Source organism: Pseudopipra pipra, chromosome 6 (assembly GCF_036250125.1).
Source record: "Pseudopipra pipra isolate bDixPip1 chromosome 6, bDixPip1.hap1, whole genome shotgun sequence".
Classification (NCBI taxonomy): Eukaryota; Metazoa; Chordata; class Aves; order Passeriformes; family Pipridae; genus Pseudopipra; species Pseudopipra pipra.
The window spans coordinates 2,389,231-2,413,532 of record NC_087554.1 but is presented as its reverse complement, the minus strand read 5'-3'; the positions used below and the strand labels follow the sequence as shown (position 1 = coordinate 2,413,532).

Below are 24,302 nucleotides of genomic sequence, written 5' to 3'. Positions count from 1 at the left end.
GAATTTGGTATTAGAAATACAGACTTATGTAACTCCATTCAATGTGTCAGCTTTAACAAATGTTATACACATCTACAGGTTTCCAAATTAATCTGTAATATATGGCTTTTCTGCGGTGGCTACAAGCCCAGTTCTTTTGTCATAAAAAGGTTTGTTGTTGCCTTTTGTAACATCCTAGAAGGGTGTTGCATAATCTTAAACTGATGAAAGCATTTAATGTGCTTTATTTAACTTTACTATTCTCAGGCTAATAGGAAAATCTGATAATGACTGGGCAGCTTGTATCCTCTAATGTTTCAAATTAATTGTCGTCTTACTGTTGTCTGGTACGTCCTTTTTCTCTTCCAGCTCTGCTCCACTCCATCCACATGGTGTTGTTTTTGCAATTATATTGCCCTTGTGAGCCCTTTGTGGCATTATCCATCATTTGTCATTTCACTTTCAGTGCCTGATAGTCAAAGTAGGTTTTGAGGTGCTTGTGTCACATAAAATGTTTTATTTTGTTATTGTTTTTATCGCATGGAAACTCCTGATTTGTATAAAGCTCACGTGTCCTGTCATCTCGATTCATCAGTGGGCCTGGAGGGGGATCAGGTCAGACACTGGCATTAGTTTAGAAACAAATGTGTCATAAAAACCAGTCCTCTGTGAGATTTACAGTGTCTAGTGGGGTATATGGAAACTGCCTGGACTATCACAAGATGGCAGGAAGAGAATGAAAATGTACATATGGGAGAGAGAGAGATGCCTTATTGGAAAAGGTAACATTTTCCCACAGCAAGAACCTTCACGAAGCATTTTTGTCTAAATGGAAACATTTATTTCTCAAAGAACAATCTAGCATATTTTTGCTCTCTTAGGACCCATATCTTGAGTGTTAGGGGATATGTGAACATATTTTCCCCTTTCATGTGAGGATTAAGTTCCCTCTGAATCCAAAATTTTCACTCATTCTGAATGCAGTGAAGATTCACATTGCTGTTAAAGGTACCCTGTGAGTTTTGGTCTCAGACTGTTTTACAGCTATTGATGGACGGGCAGGTCTCTTGTTATCCTCCCACTCAAGCTTTGATTCTGTGTTGCACTGGCAGAAATTGAGGCTGGTGATGCCTCGTTCTTGCACTCATGCACTGTGCACTCACGCCTCTGTGACCCATATATTTGTACACTCATTGGTTTCTCTGAGATTTTGCTTCTGAACAAGAATTGTGAGCCTTTTTTTGGTGTTATACAAGACAATGCCTGGTCTTGGATTACTGCTCTTGGGTTGTGCAGTATTAGTCATTGATGATGGTAAGCATAGTGGTAGCTTTGTGGCAGCTCAAGATCAAGACAAAAAGATGGAGGAATCAAACGAAAAAATAGTGGCACTTAACCAGCTAATCAGTGGTAGCAACACATTTATGTCATGATAACCTGCTTCTCTTCCTCTGTGTTTTGTTTGAACTCCTACATGAGTATGTGCTTTGAAAGTGAAAATTCAGAAAGTATGGAAGGTGAAACTCATGCCCAGAATATTGCAGATTCCAAATAAACTCCAGCCTGTACTGCAACAGGCATAGCTGTTGGAGAAGTGGAATTACGTGTGCCACCGCAGGCCTGTGCTTGCCCTGTTCTGAAAAAGCTATTAGTGTTACTACAAAAAATACACAGATAGTAAGCACTTGGATTTTTTTTAATGCAATTTTTGAGCTGTATCATTAAAAAAGACTCTTATTTATTTTTCTTTTTCTTCTAAAAATGAAAATACACATGGATAGACGACTTTGTTCGTAGGGAGAGTGTTCAGAAAACTCAGGATACTTACTCCCCAGGGAATTCTGGCTGTTGGGTTTGGGTTTTGAATAACAGATTTTATAACTGCTGAATGCAATGCAAAGAGGAGGCTTGGCTAAAATTTAGATTTGAACCTGACAAATATTTTGCTACTTGAATCATAAATGATAAACTGTATTCCTGGAAAACCTGCAAGTAATGCCTAACTAATTACTGAACAAGGTTAAGAGAGCAATGAAGTGGTTAATTACATAGCATCTGCTCACCTGCCGTATCTGATTTGTGTGGTACACATGAAGGAGTGGGATTCAGACCACCTCCAAGTCTCATTTCACACAGGGAGAGAGAAAATATGGCTCCTTATATGTTTTTAATATAGATTCTGTTGTTCCATTACTGTCTGTAAGCAACTGATTACAAGACCAGAGAAAGTAATTTTGAAAGGCAGGCAGCTCTTCTTCAAAGGTGAATAAATGTTTGAATAGTGCAATGGTCTGAGGAAATCACTGCAGTCTGCTCACTCTACCCCAGGTGGTTTTTTCATGTTTTTTTTTCTTTGGGAATAAAAAACCCCAACAGGCTATTGTCCTTTAAATAGTTTGTACTACATTGGATTATCCCATATGGGGCACATCACAGATACACAAAGATGGCTTGATCTTCAGCCTTTGAAAGACAGCACCCAGAGGCTGAAATTTTAATTTTAATTAAGCTGTAAATGCCTTCACCCATCGGTTTGCTCTTTATTTCACAGAAACTTCTCAGTGCATTCGGATGTTGGTAGCTTATTTTTGCGAGGTTAGAAGCTAAGGAGAACTGTTAATCTCATTTTGCTCTGTGTCCTCGCAGTAATAAATTATGACTAGGTTGGAGTCCAAGTGCTGTTCATGTTCCTGTTGTACTTCACATTTTGTGCTCCCTGTCACAGTGACTGAAGCAGGTGAATGGCCCCATGGCTGGGGTACTGCCATACTATGTGAAAGGTGAACATTCTGATTAAGACATAGGTCTATGTTGTTACAACTTCCTGTAGGACTACAGAAAGCCACTTAGCTTCTCTGTAAGTGAATTTCCTCACAGTAAGATGAGGTTCAGTAGAATATCCTAACCTCGGAGGAACATTGTAAAGACAAATATTTTCATATTTTTGATGTTACAATATATTACAGCAGCAGATGCCATGTGAATATCTAAGAGCCAGTAATAGGCATTTCATTTTTAAAAGTTATATTCTTCTAAATTTTGTGGATTTGTATGGTTTTTTGCATTACAGCACAGTATTCTAGGTAATCACAAAAATAGTGAAAGAGAATTTCTATAATAATTATTTACAGAATAATTTTCTTTTTAAAACTGCTTTGTTTTAGTCTGAGTTTTGTGTTTGTGATCTGCTAAAAGTCCTTCAGATGATGGTGGGAGTTTCTGTGATGCAAAGACGTCAGAACTGGAACTTGATTCTTTCACAAGGTTTGTAAAATCAGAATGAGAGTCTGGATAAAAATAATATTCCCTTGTCCTTATGTCACTACATAAGGAAGGTACAATCTGTCTTTTGAACCTGTTTCTGTCTGTAGTATGCTGCCTAAGTTCTGATCTTTTAAAGGCTAAAATAATTAGGAATTTTGGAAAATCTGCTATTAATATTGTTGGAACAATTATCCTTGGATGTGTTGGTTACATGTGCTTCTTGTAGCCCCAGCTAAGTCAAAATGGTGCCTTATGATAGTGCTTCTGTTGATTATAATTGTATTGCAAATTTGCTGCCAGGTTGTACTAAGTGCATCACTAAAAAACAGATTTCTGTTAATTTACTGTTGTGCTTGGCTCAGGCTCAAAATTTCTGATTATTTCCTTTTTTTTTCTCCAGTCATACTTGGCCCAGACATTTCTCATTTCATGCATACAGAGTTGTCCATGGTGACTTCCCCTCTCCCAGCTGAATTTCTGAATACAGAGGTAACTGTTCCATTCCATTATCTTTGGAATCACTGCTTTCTCTCCTTTTTTTGCTGGTTCATGCTCCACAGCCAACCTGTATTTTCATTCCTTGTGTTCATGACCACAGTCAGAACTGCTTTCTGTGGCATCATGATCCATGATTTATTTTTTTTAATATTCACCACATAATTCTTCTGCTTCTCTCACTCTATGTTTCTCTACATTAGTAAGTGCTGAAGGGTCATGTGACATTTCCTTCAAGACTTTCTGTAATACTTCATCTTCTTCTTCTAAAATAGTACAAAAAATGCTCTCCCAGCAAAACCTTTTTTGGTCCTCTTCAGATTGTATCTCCACACATATGTGTTTTTATGACCTCTATCTGTGAATTATATAGCCTCATATATAGAATGTGAACTGGAAGAGGATAACATAGCCCCAAGCTAGAAAAGGAAAACAAAACACCAAAGCAATGAAGTATCATTGTGGATAGGGGCTGAAATAGAAAAACATCAACTCCAATGTACAAAATACTGTTTGTACATTAAAATTTGCAGGGACAATTAACGTATTTTATTAAGTCAGGGAATGCTTGAAAAACCAGACAGAGACACAAATAAACTCTTTCACAGGCATATGTTTTTTTAAAAACTTCTCATTTTCTTCTAGATTTGATTCAATTATTTTATCTGGTACTGCCTCAGTATTATAAATCTTGCCTTACTGAGATTCTTAGACCACCACACAAATGCTGTAGCAGACAACAACGCAACAGAATATTGTTGGCATGTGAGAAATCTCTAATATTTGGAATTGTAAATCTATTTCAGCTAAGAGATGTGAAGAGAATTAAGTCCTGGGTTAAAGAAAGAGGTGCTAGACTATATGCACTTGGTTGAACTGGGGAGGAATATTTGTGTATTTTGTATATTTTGTCGACAAAGTTGGCAGCAGGAAAAGGGCTCCATTTATGTCAACTTGCAAGTTAATGTAGAACAAAAGCCAAAACTACTGTGCCCTACAAGTTCTGCCTCTGTATCAGATACAATGTGGGTGCCACAAATGGTGTGTGCTTTTATGGTTGTTTCTTTCTGTTGAGGGCAGAACAAGTAGGTGGGAGCTGGTTTCTTCCATGAATGAACTGTGCTGTGAAGCTAAGGCTGTTTATTTTTGAGTCAGCATGTCAAACATACTAAAACATATCTGTCAAAAGTGCTATATTTGAACAACTTAACTTTGTAGCTAAGGAAGACAAATCTGTGAGTCCTTTGGGAAATGAAGCCCTGGGAATGTCACTCAAAGTGAAGCCAAACATTAGTCACAGAGGACAAACTCACAATGCTGAGTGCAAGAGCAAAATAAAATATTTCCTTAATTCAGGAATTATGCTGATACTTACTATGAATACTTGGAGGGATTCCTTTTTTTAAGGTGCCTTTCAGGCAAGCAATCTGCTGTTTCTATTGGTAGTACTCACCTTTCCATGCAGGAGTGACTTCCACTGCTCCAATCAAAGTTCATGATAAAGCAACTCTAGTGCAGCTTAATGTGCCTCACTTAAAGTGTATCTATTCTTTAACTTCATGAAAATAATATCCATTCTGTAAACAAACAACATGCAGTTATCATTCCTTGTAGTCCTATTCACTGAGAGCCTTAAGACTCATCCACTTACAAGTCTGGTGTGAATGTGGGACCTTATAGTGCATTCACAGTCTCTCTTATTCTTGAGAATTTTGCAGTTATGATTCCACTCCTTATTCTCCATTAAGAGGTTTCAAAGGCAGCTGGCATTGTCACTGGTACTCTCACTTGCCATGTAAGCAACTTACATTGTATTTTAAAATATGATCCATGTAAGAGGAGAAATCTAGAGTTTCTGTTTGCACATGCTGGTTTCTGTTGCTGGTTCTGTTACCTTGCCGTGCTGGTTTCAAAGAACTATAATACATTTTCTTGGGAAAAGTTTTGAAGCTTTGGCATATTTTCCCTGTGGCATTTGTTTGTCTATACAGCTGTATTTTTCTTCCTCATGGTTTGCTGTCCTGTGCAGTAAGTGTATTTTGCAAATACAAGAGATCTCAAGAGTATCCTTTGGGTGAGGATGAACTTTATCAGATAAAGGTTTCAACTGCCTTCACCTGCTTTGTTAGTATGGAGATTGCTGTTTGTAGTTACTTTTCACTGAAGTCCATTGGAATGTCAAAGGTGTGTGAAACATCTCTATGACTTTTTCTATGTAAGTTAACTATAAACACTTTATAAAAAGTGAAAATTGATTTGGTGTTACTCTTTGCTTGGATGTTGTGCTTGACTATTGTAGCACAGCCTTGATTATTGTGCCACTTAGAGGGTAATAACCTCTTTGACTTTAATAAAACAGTTAAATGTTACCTGTGCTTGTTGTTACTTGTCAAGACATTGCAGAAATAATACATCAAAGGGGCTGTAGGAGTCAAACTGGAGATTTCCAGCCTCTCCTATGTATCAAAGAAACCATGAGTATAATTCTGGTTATGGGTAATATGAAATTGAGATTTACCATTAGAAGCAGGCTGACCTACAGGGAGGAAGACTTGCTTGTAACCAAGGAATAATTTGAGGATGACAGGTAAGAGTGAAAAGAGTCCAACCATTTATATCCTTAGGGGATTACATTTTACCAGAGGGACAAAAAGAGAGCTTAATTATGGAAAACAAGCAAACAGTTTATTTAGAAAAGAAAAAAAATGTACTTACTAAAAGAACTGTATAATTATGCAAAACAGGAGCCTCTTTCACTACTTGCAAGAAGAAAAACTCACCACATGTATTAAGGTAAGATTTCTCCCCAGGACTTCCTGATACATGTTCTCAGAAGAACTGGGCACTTGTGTTTGCATTCAGCACCTTATTTGGAAGATGCTGTTTCTAAATCCTGCCTTTTGGGCTGTGCTTGGCATTGTTTTACCATGAGATTCACAGAAATTTTTTCTACAGACCTTTCAGTGAGTAGATTCCAGCCTGGGAAATACTTCTCATTTCTGCCAGAATAGTCTGGGTGTTTTGGTAACGTAAAGTCTGAGAATTATTTTGTGTCTTTTACTGTTTTTTGTTGTTGTTGTTGTTGTTTGGTTGGTTTTGTTTGTTTGTTTGGTTTGTTTGTTTTGTTTTTGTTTTGTTTTGTTTTTTGTGTGTGTGTGATATATTTATTTGGTATGATATATTACATTTTCCATATTTTTGATTCTTTATGTGTCCCTGGAAAAATATAGGAAGGAAGGTACTAAAGATCCAAAGAGAAGTTCCTTGAAAATGAGGAAAGTTGCTGAAAATTAGAAAAATGTCTTTCCAAAAGAAGTGACAAAGTTCATAGTTTAATAACAAGATTTAGTAAGTATTAGTTTCTTAGCAAAAGCTGCAGAAGACAGAAGACTGCAGCTGAATGGCATATTTTGATGCTAAATATAAAATAGAAAGTAGGGATTGTAGTGTTGTCTTCATGAATTTTAAATGCAGAGTAATGATTTTTTTTTAAGGATTAACATTTTTCTCATCATTATCAAAATATAGCAAGGTGAAATCAGAGGCAGAACTCTGGGTTTCATACAAGACAAGCAATCCTGCTGGAACACAACCTCACCAAAGGCCATTTTGTATATTGTGGCCCAGTGGAAACAGCTTTTTGGGCTATGAGCAAATAACACAGCTATGGAAATGCACAGTAAGAACGATCTAAGTTAAATGGAATTGCATAAAGGAAATTACAGACAAATTCCCATTACATGAGAGGGTACAGTGAAAGATATTAAGACATGTTAAGAGTTAGTTACAGCAAGGAGCATCAGGATGTGTTTTGTGGTCCACAGAAGGCAATGGAACTAATATCTTGCTTTCAGTAAGATACATGTTTGTTTACCTTGTGGAACCATTGTGTAGAAAATGCTGAAATGTCACAAACAAAATGTGTAAATCTCAGTAGAATGCATTAAGGGGTGGCATAAATATCTTTTAAAGGTTAGCTTTCTTGTCATCTGTAAACAAAATTCAGCCTTTTATGTATATAATAGGTCTTTAGTCTGTCGGCATCTTGATTGTCATAGTCAGAATATAATCACTACTCTGTGAACTTTGCAATTATCTGCTTTGTTCATTTGGGTATTTTAAGAAGGAAAGCTGATATGAAAACCAATTATGAGTTCCCTTGATAATGGACATTTTTATAGCAGAATTTTTTTCTACTCCTTTGACAGAGTGCATTGTTACTATAAAGAAAGTGCCAGAACTGCATAAAAACCTCTGATCTGTAAGACATTTTCTCAAATATAAAATAACATACATTTAGAACTCCCACTCTGCTGAACCAAGACTTTATAAATTACTCTATAAAGCTGGTAGTTGCTCATTTATCTCTCTTCCTAGCTAAAGATAAGTAATGGACTCTTACATATGCAAGCAATGCAATAAGTTCTTTTCTTTACTTGTGGATAAAACAGGAAATTTGTTTTGAATGTATACAGAGAAAGCTATCAGCATCCATTCACTTTCCCATCATTAAAATGCTAATTCCTACATTTAGATATTCCAGATATATGCTGGGCTACTTTAGCCACCTTCAGATTGATTTCTCAGTTAAACCTTGGCTTTTCCTTTGCCACTGCCAACAAGAAAAATATACAAATTAAGAATTTATGTTTCACAGAAAGAATTTGTCGTGTTGTTTTGTTTTTAAGTCACAGTTGGAATTCTTGCCATATACATAAAAGAAAGCAAAGATAATTTAAGACAGGATGTATTTTTCTGACTTCCATTTTTCCTTTCACAGATGAATCACATGACATGATCTGTTGTTTAATAACTCTGTGGATGAACAAAGGAAACCCTCAGATTACTGAGAGTTACGTGGATATGCCCCTGCAGATGTGTATCCATAAATCTGCACATCCATGGGTACCAGAAATGTATCAATTCCACTTTGCAGAAGAGAGTGGGGACATGGTAGACATTCTTGAAATATTTAAACATTTTGTATGTTAATCATTTTGTACCAACAAGGTCTGAGCCTAGAATTCAGCTCCAGGTGTAATATACACATATTTATGTCATTCAAATGCCTTTGCTTAGACTGCATTGTTTAATGTAAACCAACCCACTTTGTCAGAACAACCATTGTAGGCCATTATTAACACCTTCAATTTGAAAATTCTTGGCAGTGGTTTTGATAAATGCTGGCATTGATAAATAATGTATATCTGTATGTTCGAATTGGAATTATGAAGAGCCCCTGAAGATCAGGCTGAGCTTTGTGTTAGTGAGATTCACTTGGCTCCCTTCTAACCTGGAAAAGAAATTTTGCTTAAAATGGATCTTGAACTTTTTGAAGTGGGTGAATCTGGGCAAATTTTGAGCTCACAATGTTAATGAACCCCAAGAAAGGCAACTTATTCGTTAGTAAAGTAGCTTCAGTTTGTTGACCTAGTTTCAGTACTATCAGCAGTGGCAGCATTTGTGAATGCAGTAAGTCCTAAGGAAGCTTTATAAGCATTATTCACCCTAGGGTACATGAAAGAGCCACAGAACTTTCCTACCAGGTTATTACAGAGACATAATAGTGCCCAGAAATGTAACTTGATGCTTTTCGTGCTGCTTGACTATGGCTAAAGACAGAACCTTGGTCTCTAGAGCACCCTCATCAGCACTACACTCATTATTAAATATTCATTCTCTGTTTTGGAGGAAGTGTCTAGAGAAGCTCAGCATTCTTTATTTTTCTTCAGGAAAGAGAAAAATGGGAGATGTTACTTTCTAAAATTTCCCCAGAATCTCTGAAGGTGACTTCCTGAAGTGTGCATGGCAGAGAGGATGACAAGCCTGCCCCAGTAAAAGATAAACTGGATTTTTATATGTTAGTGCTCTTGGCTTTTGCCTTATTAAAGCTCCCAATGAACATTCCTGAACATGAGTTAGCCTTGTAAAGGTCATTTTAATCAGAAGGGAGTCTATTCCTGTAGATACTATTTATTTATTCATTTATTTTACAACTATAATGATCTAAAATTGTTTTACCTAAGAGTTCACGTTCAACAGATTAGAAGGACAATGGCATAACAACACAGCCAATAGACCATGAGTTTGGTTGGGTCTTTTTCTTGTTGTTGTTGTTTAGGGAGTAGTTTCACTCTAAGTTATTATTTTTACTTGTGGATGGAGAGTGCTGTGTTGTTACTCTGGTGGCTGTGTGCAATATTCAGTGATTAATCCATTTCATGCTGTGTTGAGATGGTGGTGCAGAGAAGGAGGGTGAGGGTGAGTGTTCACAGCACAGTGCAGAGGATGCTTTCACAACCGACACATCAACAATCCCTTGTGTGAAGCACTACTGTGTTCATAAGAAGAGTGTTAAATGCTGAGAGTCAGGTCAGAGCCTTGGTGGGTAGGTCTTTTTGGTCAGCACAGGGGGATTTAGAGTTCATCTTGAGCTCATCAGAAACCTTATCAAGTTCTTCAGCATTAGGCTCTTTTAGTTAATGGGCTCAGAGAATTATGTTGACAAAAATGAAAGTCCATTGCAACTCAATTCCTATTGGATTCAGATGGGAGTTTGATGTCTGACAGTTTTAGGTACCATTTATAGAGATCCACATGGGGGGAACGTGACGAGCCGTTCCTAAATAAATTATACACGTAGCAACGTATCCTACAGAGCAAGTTATCTGCTGGCTACTAAAGGTTCCAGTTCCAACCAATTAGCTACACAAGCCTAGTCTTGAACAATTCATTGAAGCTTTTGACTTCAATAGAGGAAAGAAATTAATCCATGTTAGTCTGAAAAGATCTGAAGTACCTGCACCATTAGATCCACTTAGCTTTCTGAATTTAGCAACACACTTCAGTATGATTTTCAACCTCAGGCTTCCATGCCAAGATTAACACTTGGGTTGTAATTTCCACATTCCAGTTTCTGACACGAAGTTTTGACACAGGTATAATGCCCAATTTTTAAAAGAGCTAAGTTTAATTACATTTTCAGGATCTCATATGAGTGATAATTGTATTCATGAACGACAAATGTTTTGGCTTTTGGTCTCTGTATGAAAACTCCTCTCCCTGTTTATGTTCAACAATAATTAAGCAATGCCCAGAGGCATGTAATAGTATGAGAGTTCCCACACCTCTAGATATGAGGAAATTTGCTGAAGTAAACTGCAAATGAGAACTATAAGATTTCTCTAAATTCAGGGTTTGATAAGGAGGTTTTACAGACAGGGTAGAATTGAACTAATTTTAACTAGGGATTTCTCAGGAGTTACTCTGTTCCCAGTATACAAAAGAACATCAGCTCGGTACAGATTATTTCTGATTTGTATGTGTAAATTATTTATTTGGATGAGGTGCAACTTTTGGGACCTCTGTGTTGGGAGTTACTAATATCTTACAGCATTGCCTGCCTTGATGCACAAACAGAGAAAGGATGCTTCTGGCTGCAGATCCTTCCTTCACATGCTTGAGACAGCTCTGTGTGAACGTGAGGAGAAACACTGGGAGGGCAGCCCGTGATTTCCAGAACACTGTTTCCTGTTTCCTCTGAAGAAAAGACAGCAGGCTACATGCTTCATTCAACAGGTTAGGTCTGACACACAGAATTTATTAGTTTCTTGTGTTGATTGCACCTTAGCTCTCCCAAGCATAAATGATCCATAATGTCCTGGAAAGGCGGGTTCAAAAGGGCAATTTCCAAAGTGTTTTTAGTAACTCCATATATACAGCAGGATTAAAGAACTTTTTATATTGCCTTTGTGCTGCCTTTTTTGTTTCCTGGACGCCAGACCAATCCCAACATTTTGCACTTCCATTCTGGAAAGGTTTTTCCTCAGTAAATGTCATACTGACAACAACAGCAAAACTATATGTTTACCTTACACCAAAATAAAGGCTATCATAAGATTCTTTCTACACTACTTGCTAGTTAAAAATTGGCCCCAAAAATATTTATTTGATAATCTTAATAATTCATTTTTCTCCAACTTTGTATAGTAATAACTGTTGCAGGCTGCCAAAGTTGGTTACATTTTTTCCATGTTAACTTTGTGCTTAATACACCCCCGAGATCATACAACAATATCTACAAAATAAAGAGGTTTAATAAACTTTTATGAGTATATAATTTATTTAGAAACAGTTTGTTTTGTAATCTTTCCCATGTGGATCAATACACATGCCATTTGAAACTTCTAGGCATCTAGCTCCCATGTGAATCTCATCTTGAAGCCGTTAGAATAAGATTTAATAGATTCTCAATTTGTCAACATAGTTCTCCTTACTAAAATTTCTTATATTTTCTCTGATATGCAAGGCTATTAAGATTGGCTAAATGCCTCCCTCCCCCCATTCTTCCAGGATTTGTGTTCACATGTGTTGGAAAAAAAGTGGGATCAAACTTTTTCCTCCTATCTGAATAGTCTGACATAATTCTGCTGCATGTCGTGAACTCAGACCTAAGAGATTCAGTCTCTTCTTAAAACATGGAGCAATTTTCTGCGTGCTTATTATGGCAGGAGGGAAATGATCCTGTAGTGCAATAGTGGCATGAAAGTATTCCCTCACACACACACCTCTTAACGACTAAAGAAAATGCCTGTGCTCCTTTCTCTGCTGACCCACTTAATGGGAAGGTTATGAAGCTTGATTGCTGCTTCTCCCTTTACCACTCTCATCTGGTGTCTATCCTGCCTGTTTTGTATCCATCAGTAGGGTGACAAGATGATGCCAGAGCTGATTTTGACCCAAAGATTTATCTGGAAGCTGTTTGCCATCAAATTATGAACCAAGACAATTGCCTGTGAAACGTGTACCTCCTGCAGTTATAGGCCAGAATCTTTAGTAGTAATTGTTCTAGTCCAGTAATATTATGTTTCTAATCTAGTTTGTGTGTAATAATAAGTGTAAGTGGAGCCTTCTAGTAAGATTTAGAGCTCTACAGGTGCAATGGTGTATCCTTATTTTTAGTTTGATCCTGCAATTCCTTCATGCACGTCTTCCATTCACAGTCATTTCATAAATAGGGATCATAAAAACATATTTGCTAAAAATTTAGCAATATCTATCCAGTAGAAGTTCATAGAAATATCTTTGCGTACCTAAAATATATAAATGTGAGCTATGTTTGGTGCCATACTTGAATCTCTAAATTTCCTTTCTTTCGTGCTTCTTCATGTAACAGTTTGCTACTGCGTATTCCTGGAGCATGAGATACTTGAACTTCTAGCTAACAACTCTTCATGATTTTACACTAATAGTTTTGAGCTCTTGCCCTATAGGTGTTCCTTTCCAGCTGTTCTCAAGTGATGGTTAACTCAATAATGCAAAGGTACATTAATTATTAGTCTACTACCTGATTCTCCTCCAGAATATTCCTTATAAAATCCCAGGGAGAAATAAGCCTAACATGCCCTCACAATTTTATCTGGGTAAAAATATGTGCAAGCCAGAATTTAGCAGCTGATGTTTTCAGGTTTTATCATTATTACATTTTCTATTAGCACAGTTTGAAAATTGCATGTTCAGAATAACCAAAGGATGTCAGCATTAAGAGTGATGTGGCTGTGGGTATCTTGGAAATCTGGAGTGCGACCCAGAAAACAAGTAGAGTATCTCCATTGTCATGCAGTTCCTTGCTTAGAAGTTTTCCCTCCTTACTACTCTTTTCTCTTTTTTTGCTATTGTCGATTTTAAGAATAGACCTGATGTGAGCCCTTGTCTGCCCAGAACGAATTGATAAATATTCAAGTCCAAAAATAGAACACACATGGTATTTTTATCCTATTTTCTGAGGAGATCCGTACTCTGCTGCAAGAAATTGTTCTCCAAGTAAAAATATCATCAGTGTTTTTACTGCTGTTCACCCTAAACTCCATGCTAAATGGCAGTGGTTTTGCAAACTCTCAGAAGAAAATATGAAAGGCCTGCTGCTCTCTGGAGCATCAGCTTCCTTGGATTAGCCTGTTAAAGTACAAGCAATGAACAGATGTGCAATTCATACAGGTTGTCTATAAGAACTGACTGAGATAGGCTTGTTTTATTTTGCTAAGTATCTTGTTAAGTACTGCCAGTCATATTCAAGAGTACTCGAGTCAGATTCTTTGACAGGGGTGTCTTACAGAGCAAAATCTGAATAAAATGTGAACTTCCTAAAGTGATATAACCATTGGGAGAGAAAAGCTAGTTGTGGAGGCAAGAATTCACTGCTACTTTGGTACCTAAGAGTCTCCAGCACTGTGAGCAACTGAGAAGAGGGTGCAATGCATGTTATGAATTACGTTTCAGCACATCTGAAATGATATAGTGACCATAGTCTTTTCACTTGATTATCCTGAGTTCCCACTGCTGCAATATTTTTCTTGTTTTTAAGGGAGTCCCTGATCTTATGGGAAGTTGGCTGTGTTGCCATGAGAAGCTAATAAAAATAATAGTGAAGCAAGCACAGGAGAAGAGCAATAAGAGAAGACTAAAAGGGAAGGAGAATAATTCATGGCCTAGAAGTGCAGTAAGTACTGAGCTATAGTGTGGTCTTATTTGCTGCACAGAAGTCTTGATTACAGTAGGAAGATTAGTGCTGGACTGGGGCCAGACCCTGCCAGTGTGAATTGCAGCAGTTGGGGGATAGCATAAATTAATATTGGGCATAGCAACATAAATTAAGCTTTTTAAATCTCATGTTCCCTTTTAATGAAAATGTATTAAATTGTTGTGTATTTTTTCTGGCACTCTATACATAAATAAGCAATAATGCGTATTTCTTGTCTGCATCACTGTAAAACAGGACAAATCTGTGTGACAACACATCTTAGAGATCCTTTACTATACTACCATATTCTTAATACAGTACTATTGAAGATAATGACATGTAGGTATTCTCTCTTTGTTCTACCAATAATAGTATCCCTTATGAATATGAAGGAACAGAGGAAATGTAAGAGCTTTTAAATAAAAATTGCTCTTTGAATACTATGAAAATACAAAGCTGAATGAAATGAGTCACTGTATTCATCTGTAAATACCTAAAGCTTGTTTTTTGCTTTTAAATCAGTTAAAAATTGGATCAAGTGAGACCTCTGAGCTAGATGGAATTGCATGTAGTTACGTGATCCCTATCACATTAGAATGGATTTAAAAAGGCACAAAAAAGCTGTTCTGCTTCTCCCATTGTCAGCTGTGGGTCTATTATGTGTACATCGCATTTTATTTATCTTTTATCTATCTTTAGCTCAAGAACATGCTTTAGCTATTAAAAAAAAAATAATAATGCTTATAAAGGAATACCAAAGTTATTGGTCTGTTTCTACTTGTCTTTATACTCAAATATCCACCGACTTTTTCAGTTTAACAGTCCTATGAAATGACAAGAAAATGCATCTGAAATTTTGAAAGAGAGGTAAAAACTAGATAAACCATTATTTTCTGTCTCAAGTCCTTGAAACATCTCAAAAATGAAATAAAAAGCTGCTCAAGTCCTACTGATAAAAAGTAATACAGGACTTGCTAAAGAATGAAGTGGCTGAACTCTGGAAAATGCCCCTAGAATTAAACTTTACTGAAGTAGGAGTAAATCCAGGTGTTCCTAATAGTTCAGGAAGTGTACCTATGACAATTCTTCTATTTTTATGGCATCATACGTGTCCTTGAGACTAAGTGATGATAGAGGTTTGATCCATGCCTTTGGTATGCTCCTGCGCCAGGTGCAGAAGGATCTGGGTTTTGGTACTGGAAATTAATCTGTAGAATGTTTTTAAACTGCCTCCAGGAGCATCAAAATTTTGGACTGGCTTTTTGATGACAGAAGACATTGTATTTTAATGGCATTTGAGATGACATTAGGGATTTCTCTATATCTTTCACTTTACATTGACTATGGAACCCAAAGAACTGTGATGGTGGAAAAACTGGTTCACTACAACTGCCATTTATACATTTCACAGTACTTTTGGCAAGATCAGTATGAACTGATTTGATGCCTGACATTCTGTGTGTTTATTTGGTTGATCCTTCATTCTCTCTTATATAGTCATAGGTCATCTGCTGAAAGGAATGAGGTTGAGGGTACGAGCAGTTACTGATGTATGTAGGCAGCAGAGACTGAGAAGTAACATGGATAATGTGAGTTGTGCTGGAGGGATCTGAAGGGAAATAGTCACCAGGCTGTCTTGGTTTCTCTGTGGAGGAGGACCAAGGCAATGAAACAAATGCCTAACCCACTTGCTGCGCGCGTTGAATTTGTCTCCATTTGCAAATACCTTGAGGCAAAGTGTTCTGGTGTGAATGCTACTTTTGATTTCTTCTCAATGTAGTCTTTTCTTTCTCCGTGAGGAGAAGCAGGAGTGCCTATACTTAATTTGTACCGAGATGGTAGAATTCCAGCTGTGATGTCAAATACAGCCAAGCTGCATTTTCACGGTGATCCCTTACAGAGTGTGGAATCCGTCACAGCTTCGATTTTCTAGGTGCAGAAGGAATGGTTTGTACACTGCTTGTGTTATAGCAGGCAGAGAGAGCAGAGATTTGAGGCGTTAACTCTGCCAAATACAGAACGGTACCCTCTAGTCATGAACTAGGACCTACTTTCTGTTCAGGTACAGAATTGGGAGCGAAGTTAATTTGGCTTCATTTGCGAGACGGCTGCAGCGGCCTCGGTGTGCTGGGTAGGAGCGGAGGGAATGCTTGCTTGCACTGCTGGGGGGCGAGCGGGGCAGCGGGGTGGAGGTGGGGGTAGCTTTTTTCCCTTTTCTGGGAAATTTGGCTTCGGAATTCTCCGAGCCGCCCCAGCAATGGGTTTGGCTTCCTTCAGACAGAGCAGAGGCCAGGGCTGGCAGCGTCGCTCCGGGCGGAGAGTTTTGCTCGGCATGCCGGGCATCACCCCCGCGGGGCCGTCGCTGCCGGTGACTGCCGCGTTCGCGGAGCGGGGCGGGGGCCGGGCCGTGTGCGGGGCCGGGGCGCAGTGCGGGCGGCGGCCGCCAGGGGCCGGCGGCGGGCCGGGAACGGCGGCAACCGCGGGAAGAGCGGGAGCGGCGGCGGGCGGCGGCTCGGGAGCAACAGGGCCGGCTCCGGGAGCGCCGTGCGGCGCGGGGCCGGGCCGGGGCCGGGCCGGCCGAGCTCCCTCAGCGGGCGGCGGGAGCGGCGCGTCCGGCGGGCGGGCCCGCGGTGCGGCTGCGGCGGGCGCGGGTCCCGCGTCGCCTCAAAACCCGCACAACAAGTGGATGTCGCGGGCGGGAGCGGGCTAAGCCGCTGCCCCTGGACGTGTTTCGGGGAGGGGGGGGAGAGACGGCACGGAGCGACCCCGCGTCCCCCCGCCGCGGGGACCCGGCTCGGTGCGCGGATTATCCGGCGCTGATTCACAAATCTGCTGCGAGAGCCGGGCGCGGGGAGGCTGGGGATCGCGCCTGCCCGTCCATCCCGCCTCGCACACACACACACACACTCACTCACACACACACACACGCCGCCTTCCCTCCGGGAACGAGACCCTCGCTTGTTGCCTTTCCGCCGATGCCTGGGCGAGCGGCGGGGCTGTGGCTCTGCGCGCTGCCCCTGCCCCGCTCGCTCCCGCCGCCCGCGCTGCGCCCGGGAAGGAGGGACGGGAATCACTCGCCAACCTGTGGTGCGCACTGACCACAGACACCTGCGAATGTGGATCAGCCGGCACAGCCCCCTCGGGACCGCTGCCACCGCGCCCGTGCACCGCCAGGAACATCGTTGCTATTTCTCTGCCTAGGACCAGTAAGTATAAGAGCGGCTTTAAGACCCTTTTCTGCATGGCACATAGGTACGATTTTAAAAATAGCGTCATTTAATAGTTCGTGTTCACCTTCTGTCGTGTATTAATAGATGTGGCTATAAACGAGGTTTCTGTTTCAAAGGGGGCGTGGGGGGTTGTGTATTTTTGCGTGTGTGCTTGCATGTAGATGTTGCTTCAGTGCACCTGCAGTTGTTTTCTTGACATATCATATCACGGTATTTTCACTTGGGTGAGCATTGTACGTGCCTGTTTCCAAATTAAATCCAGCGAGACGTTCATTGTGATTGAAACACAATTCTGCTGTAGATTAAAATGTAGCATTCCCGCATCTGATGTGTTTCTTACAAATACAACAAAAGCTCTTTGTGTTAGATACATTTATTCTTTAATGTTTTATGTAGATATATGTAGGTGTATCTATTACATATGTGCTCAAAGACCTGAATGCCCTGTGTGTTGCAGTATTTTTATTGGTGTTTATGTGTTGGTGTTTCAGAAGCATGCATATGTTTGTGTATGGATGCAAGTGCTTATATGGGTGGGGATTTTGTATCTGTCTCTATATATATGTGACATACCCACCCACATCCTTACCCACAGAGTCGTTCAAAATCTCAGTGCATGTGATGTGGGTGTGTGTGTAATGTAGAAGTGTGAATAGTGTGGGCAGGAGAAGATTTGAATGCCGTGGTAATAGATGACACAGTTTCATTTGATCGGTGTGACCTTTTAGGAAAACAATCCAATCTTTTCCCTTTTTGTTTTGTTTATTTTTGTGTGTTTGTGCATGTGCCTCAGGTTTAAGTGCTTCTTCTGCATGACCATAACCAAAGGGTGACCCATCCACTCCCTTATGTCCTATGGGGACCTCAGAGCCAGTTTCTCAGTCTTCATCTCCTCCTCCTCCTCCACCTCCTCCTCCTCCTCTTACCACTGCTGCTGATGCCCTGGGTGCTGCTCCCAGGTTTGAGACATTGTTGACAGGCTGAAGAAAGGATTTGCAAAGACCTCCTCACTGTGTAAATGAAGTGATGGCTGGAATTAACTTCAACTCCCCAAGTAATGATATTGAACAGTAAGTTTGCTAGGCCAAAGCGTTACCGAGAACAAATAATGAGGAAAGAGACTATTTGCATTTGGTTGCAATGATGAACTAAAACCATCTGTGGAGAACAGGTACCATTTGATTCGCACTTTTTTTTCCCCCTGACAAATGCAGCCTTTATAGCCTGCGAGGTAGACTTGATTATGATCAGATCTGTGATAGCTGCAGGAGATAAATGAAAATAAAGGAGCTTGGTGGATGAAATAACAAGGTCTCAGCTGTTCCCTGGTTCAATTTGAGGATCCCGTCTTTTCTTATTAGCAAAACAGGAGTTTGTGTCAAACATTCCAGAGAACGAGAAAATGCAGACCTGTGCTTTTCCAAAACACAGATTCAGTGTTACAACCATGCTGCCATGCTCCACGTCCCGGGGACTGTCCTCCAAATGCAAATGGCTTTGAACTTTCTAGTGAAAGTTAAGGTTACGCTGTAAATAGAACAAAGCCTTGTCGCAGTAAGTGATTAAAAAAAAAAAAAAAAAAATAAAACAGTTGCAAAATGGAGGTGGCGATGGTGAGTGCAGATAGCTCGGGGTGCAACACCCACATGCCCTATGGATACGCAGCCCAAGCCCGGGCGCGAGAGAGGGAGCGGCTGGCACAGTCCCGGGCCGCCGCGGCCGCGGCCGTAGCAGCAGCGACGGCAGCAGTGGAAGGTGGGGCGGCAGGCGGGGGAGGACCTTACCACCACTACCACCAGGAGCAGAGCCGAGGGGCGTCCTCCTCTCACGGCGGGAGTGCGTCACGCAGCGGCCTGCCCCACCGCCAGGGCGGTAAGAGGAGGAAGAAAGGGAAAAAGAGGAGCCACCACTTGGGGAGTAGGGAGTGCGGGGCCTCCTTCCCCTGCTCTGAGCTGCTGCCGCTCAGTGGTTCTGAGGAGAGGATACTGAAGGACTTGAGTGAGGAGGAAGAGGAGGATGAAGACGAGGACGAAGACGATGAGGAAGAAGGAAAGCTCTACTACAGTGATGACTATGGGGAGGATGAGTTTTCCTACTCGGACCAGCCACCCGATGATGGTGGAGGCCCTGGGGGTTACAGCTCTGTCCGCTACAGTGAGTACGAGTGTTGCGAGCGTGTGGTGATCAACGTGTCAGGACTGCGCTTTGAGACCCAACTGAAGACGTTAGCTCAGTTCCCGGAGACGTTGCTGGGTGATCCGGCGAAGCGAGGGAGATACTTTGATCCTCTCAGGAATGAGTACTTCTTTGATAGGAACCGACCCAGCTTTGATGCCATCCTGTACTACTACCAGAGCGGTGGTCGGCTGAAGAGGCCAGTCAATGTACCCTTTGACATCTTCTCCGAGGAGGTGAAGTTCTACCAACTTGGGGAGGAGGCCATGCTCAAGTTCAGGGAGGATGAAGGGTTTGTCAAAGAGGAAGAGGACAAAGTTTTGCCAGAGAATGAGTTTAAGAGGCAGGTCTGGCTGCTGTTTGAGTACCCGGAGAGCTCCACTCCAGCCAGAGGCATTGCCATTGTCTCTGTCTTAGTCATCTTGATCTCCATCGTCATCTTTTGTCTGGAGACTTTACCAGAGTTCAGAGATGACAAGGAATTTGTCATGTCCCTGAGCTTAGGGAAGGGGCTTTCCAATGAGTCACTTCACCTGAACGCTGGGGAGCACACCATCTTCAATGACCCTTTTTTCATTGTAGAGACAGTGTGCATCATTTGGTTCTCCTTTGAGTTTACGGTGCGCTGCTTTGCGTGTCCAAGCAAAGCACACTTCTTCAAGAACGTCATGAACATCATAGACATTGTCTCCATCTTGCCTTACTTCATTACTCTGGGCACTGACCTGGCGCAGGAGCAGGGCAGTCAACAGGCCATGTCCTTTGCCATCCTGAGGATCATCCGTCTGGTCAGGGTGTTTCGCATCTTCAAGCTCTCCAGGCACTCCAAGGGTTTGCAGATCCTGGGTCACACGCTCAGGGCCAGCATGAGGGAACTTGGCCTCCTCATCTTTTTTCTTTTTATCGGAGTCATTTTGTTTTCCAGTGCTGTTTACTTCGCAGAAGCTGATGAGCCTGCCACCCATTTTCAAAGCATCCCAGATGCCTTTTGGTGGGCCGTAGTGACCATGACTACGGTTGGTTATGGGGACATGAAACCCATAACTGTGGGTGGGAAAATAGTCGGGTCCCTGTGTGCCATTGCGGGAGTGTTAACCATTGCTTTACCAGTGCCAGTGATTGTCTCCAATTTTAACTATTTCTACCATAGAGAAACTGAGAATGAGGAACAAACACAGATGATGCAAAATGCAGTCAGTTGCCCTTACCTCCCAACAAATTTACTGAAGAAATTTAGAAGCGCATCTTCTTCATCCACAGAGGATAAATCAGAGTATTTGGAGATGGAAGAAGGAGTTAAAGAATCTCTCTGTGTAAAGGAGAACAAAAGTCAGGACACGGGGAATAGCAGTGAGTCAGAGAAGAAAAACTGTGTAAATTCAAATTCCGTGGAAACCGATGTGTAATTTTGAACGTTTCCAAATATATTTATGCATTAAAGAGCGCAGTGAAAATAATGAAATATGCAAACAAGAGTCTGCAGCATACAGTAGTATGCCATTTAATGGTTAAATACAAATAAAAAGCATTGCTAAACATGTATTACATATCAAGGAAGTGGTATGACTTGAGGTGAGGGTTGCTAGATCTGATACATTTTCAGACTTTATATTTTTACTAGAATGCAAGTGTTTTGCACATGAGGCTGAAAAATTTATTAAAACCAAGTCAGTTTTAAAGTGGGTGCATGAACTGTCGACATCACTAATAACAGCTCTGTGGTAAAAGTTGGCATTCAGAGGTATTTACTATGTAAGAAACAATGAAGTTTGGTAGTCATTTATCTATTTATCAGTGCTTTAATAGCAGCTACCATAAATCATTGGATACCATAGTCATTGTTTTTCAAATGGTAAATTTATTGTAAAAAGATATTCTACAGAAGATAGATCTAAATTTTTTTTTCCTGAAATCTATAATGCTTGTTTTTAACTGGAAATTTACTTTGAAAAGGCTGTTGACCCTCCAGAAATTGTTTATTTTTATAACTCTCTTTGGAGGCATTGCAGCATTTGTTGTCTAATAATGAAAGAAATGAAGTAAGAGAATCGTTTAACCTGGTCTGACTGCAAAGGCAAAATGACTGGAATGCTTTTTTGCACTACTTTATATGCTGGAGATATATTGAAAGAGACTTCATACTGTGAATGTTTACTAATGTAATAGTTCAATGACAATCATTGGAAGAGTGAATTCTGCATCATATTTTATTGTTTCTTTTTTCTTTGTGATGCTGATGGCAAAATAGCTAACATTACATGAATTCCATACTCCTTTTGATTATGAATATCTGTGATCTGGAAAAGGATTGTGAAGTAAAATTTTATAATCAAAAATATTTGAAATCGGTGTTTTCTACTGATGCCCTCAAGAAGTACCAACCTAATTTATATCTTTTTCCTGCTTAATTTAACACTGAGTCTATGATTAGTACATGCACTTTGTCAGTACTGAAGAAATTCAGTGTATGGGAGGAGAAGGTAGAATAAGATATTCAGTTGTTACAGTACTGACAATTGAGAATTGCTGACTTTTAATGTGCTATTATTGGTGCTACTTGATTACAGCTTTCACCCATTTATATTTGAAGCAACATTTAAGATCCAAAATAGGCATTTCTGGGCTTCAAAATGAACACGTTGGGTCCCATGGAGTCCTTGTGAGAACATTCCATGGTTTCTTTTCACTGATTCTTAGGCCAGCTGTGTTTTCTATGTGTCAAAAACTTCCATTGCCCTTCCTAGGAGATTAAGGTAGGTAAAGACTATCCAGTCTACAGTATATTTCAGGCTCCAGAATGAAATAGGTAAGATACTGCTGCATACAACATAAATAATAGATGCAGAGCAAGTATTTTTTTCAGACTTATCACTACCTAGGGAAGGCACAATTAAACTGGAACTGTTTTTGAAGAGGCACTGTGGAACATTCCAGATTATAAAACTTGAACCAAATTGGCATATGCACTTTAAGGTCTGGGACAGACCATTAAGAGAGAAAAAAGGACTTACCAACGCTACTGAACTACAGTAGTTTTGCCATATTCAGTTAAAGTCGAGTGGGGAGGACTTTTGCAGGGGGGAGAACTCATTAGTGACTGACTTATAGTTCTGGAGCTGAAAAGCAACAACCAAACCAGTCTGAATTGGGCATCCACGACATTCTCCATAATCAGATAAATGTTGTTTGCTGTTGTGTGGCATCCAGTGGCACCAAGCAGAGCTGTAGTTGTGGGCTTCTATATAAGGGGGTTGGGTTTTGCCTTCATGGATTTTCTGTGGATCTCTTCTTCAAAAAGTTTCTCTGCTTGTCCTCTTTTGCATTGCAGAAGAAATAATAAAAACCAAGACACACACAAAAGACTGCGTTGTGGTGAGCCCTGGTTCAAAAAATATGTGTTTAAATGTCTGATTCCTAATTTAAAAACACAGAGCAAGGCTTCGCTGTGTTTTTGATGTGAGGCATTAAAGCTCCTTTTTATTGAGGTGATATTAACTCCAACTGTGTTTGGAATGAGAAGACTCAGTAATTTGCCAAAATTTAATATTGCATTTCATTGTAGCTCACCTGAGTTGAATGTGCTAAATACCTTTTTAACAGGGGCAATATCAGCAGTGAGGATGATCTGTAAAATTCTGTAAAAATCCATAACTGAAAGCATTTCTTTCACAGCTGGTAGTTAATGGCGTGAAGGGCATGAAGGTTCTCTTCCTAAAGGAGCTTGCTGGTAGTTCTGTGTGATATCAGAGACCATGAAATACTTGGGACCATGGCAAGGATGCAGGAGTGAAAGGAATACTAACTAGGTAAATAAAGAAATTAGAGAAAATAAGCAGTGCATGTTTTCAGTATCGGCTGGTTGAAAGGGGAGGTGGTTCACAAGAGGTGGAATTTTAGATTTCTAATGGAAATAAGGAAGGAAATTCTTTGAATCCCTTTTATAATATATTCACTCTGTAGACACAGAGCTCAGCATGAGGTGAGTGCTCCAGCAAGTCGTTCAACTATTCTGCTACCAGAACACAACCTTTTAATTGGAAACAAGCGTGGTGATGTCTGTGCTGTGATCATACAGTACCTTACTCTTGGAAGGAAAAGGTCTTACTGTAGGGCCTTGTAGCAGTTGGCAGAGCAACATTCTTGGTGCATCAGCACCACGTACTGCAGTACTGGGAAGGTAAATCCTAAGGTGACAGTGGAGCCTACTCTGCCTCCTGCAGTGCATAAACATCTGTACTTTGCCATTATAAATTAGAGCTACTCTAGCTCAGACTTAGGTTGTTCCATCAGTTTGGTGGACCATTCCGAATCACAGAAAGAGTTATGCATTCCAGAATGGAAGCAAACATCTCTTCTGGGGCTTATAATTTGATTGTTCAACTATCTATTGGTCCAGTCCCTTACAACAGAGTTTTAAAATGCCAAAGCCCTACCACTAAATGCTAAAACCCAAAGATCCCAAGTGCTTAACAAGAAACAGAAATTTCTGTCAGGTATTACTTTGGTTGAAATTGTGTGCCAGAGAAACCCTCTGATTGAGCTGTTATGGCTCCAAATTACTGTTACTGCTTCTGTCAGACCTTGCCCAGTGTTGCTGGATACTGACAATGCTCAGAAAAATAGTTTTATTATGACTTGGA

General features: G+C 40.3%; 1 protein-coding gene across 1 annotated transcript; it reads left to right on the top strand.

Annotated features, from left to right (window-relative positions):
• The first annotated feature begins 18,281 nt into the window (after nucleotides 1–18,281).
• Nucleotides 18,282–22,000, top strand: KCNA4 (potassium voltage-gated channel subfamily A member 4). Its single transcript, XM_064656982.1, has one exon. The coding sequence runs from the start codon at nucleotides 19,086–19,088 to the stop codon at nucleotides 21,066–21,068; it is 1,983 nt and encodes a 660-aa protein (XP_064513052.1). The 5' UTR covers nucleotides 18,282–19,085; the 3' UTR covers nucleotides 21,069–22,000.
• The last annotated feature ends 2,302 nt before the right edge of the window (nucleotides 22,001–24,302 follow it).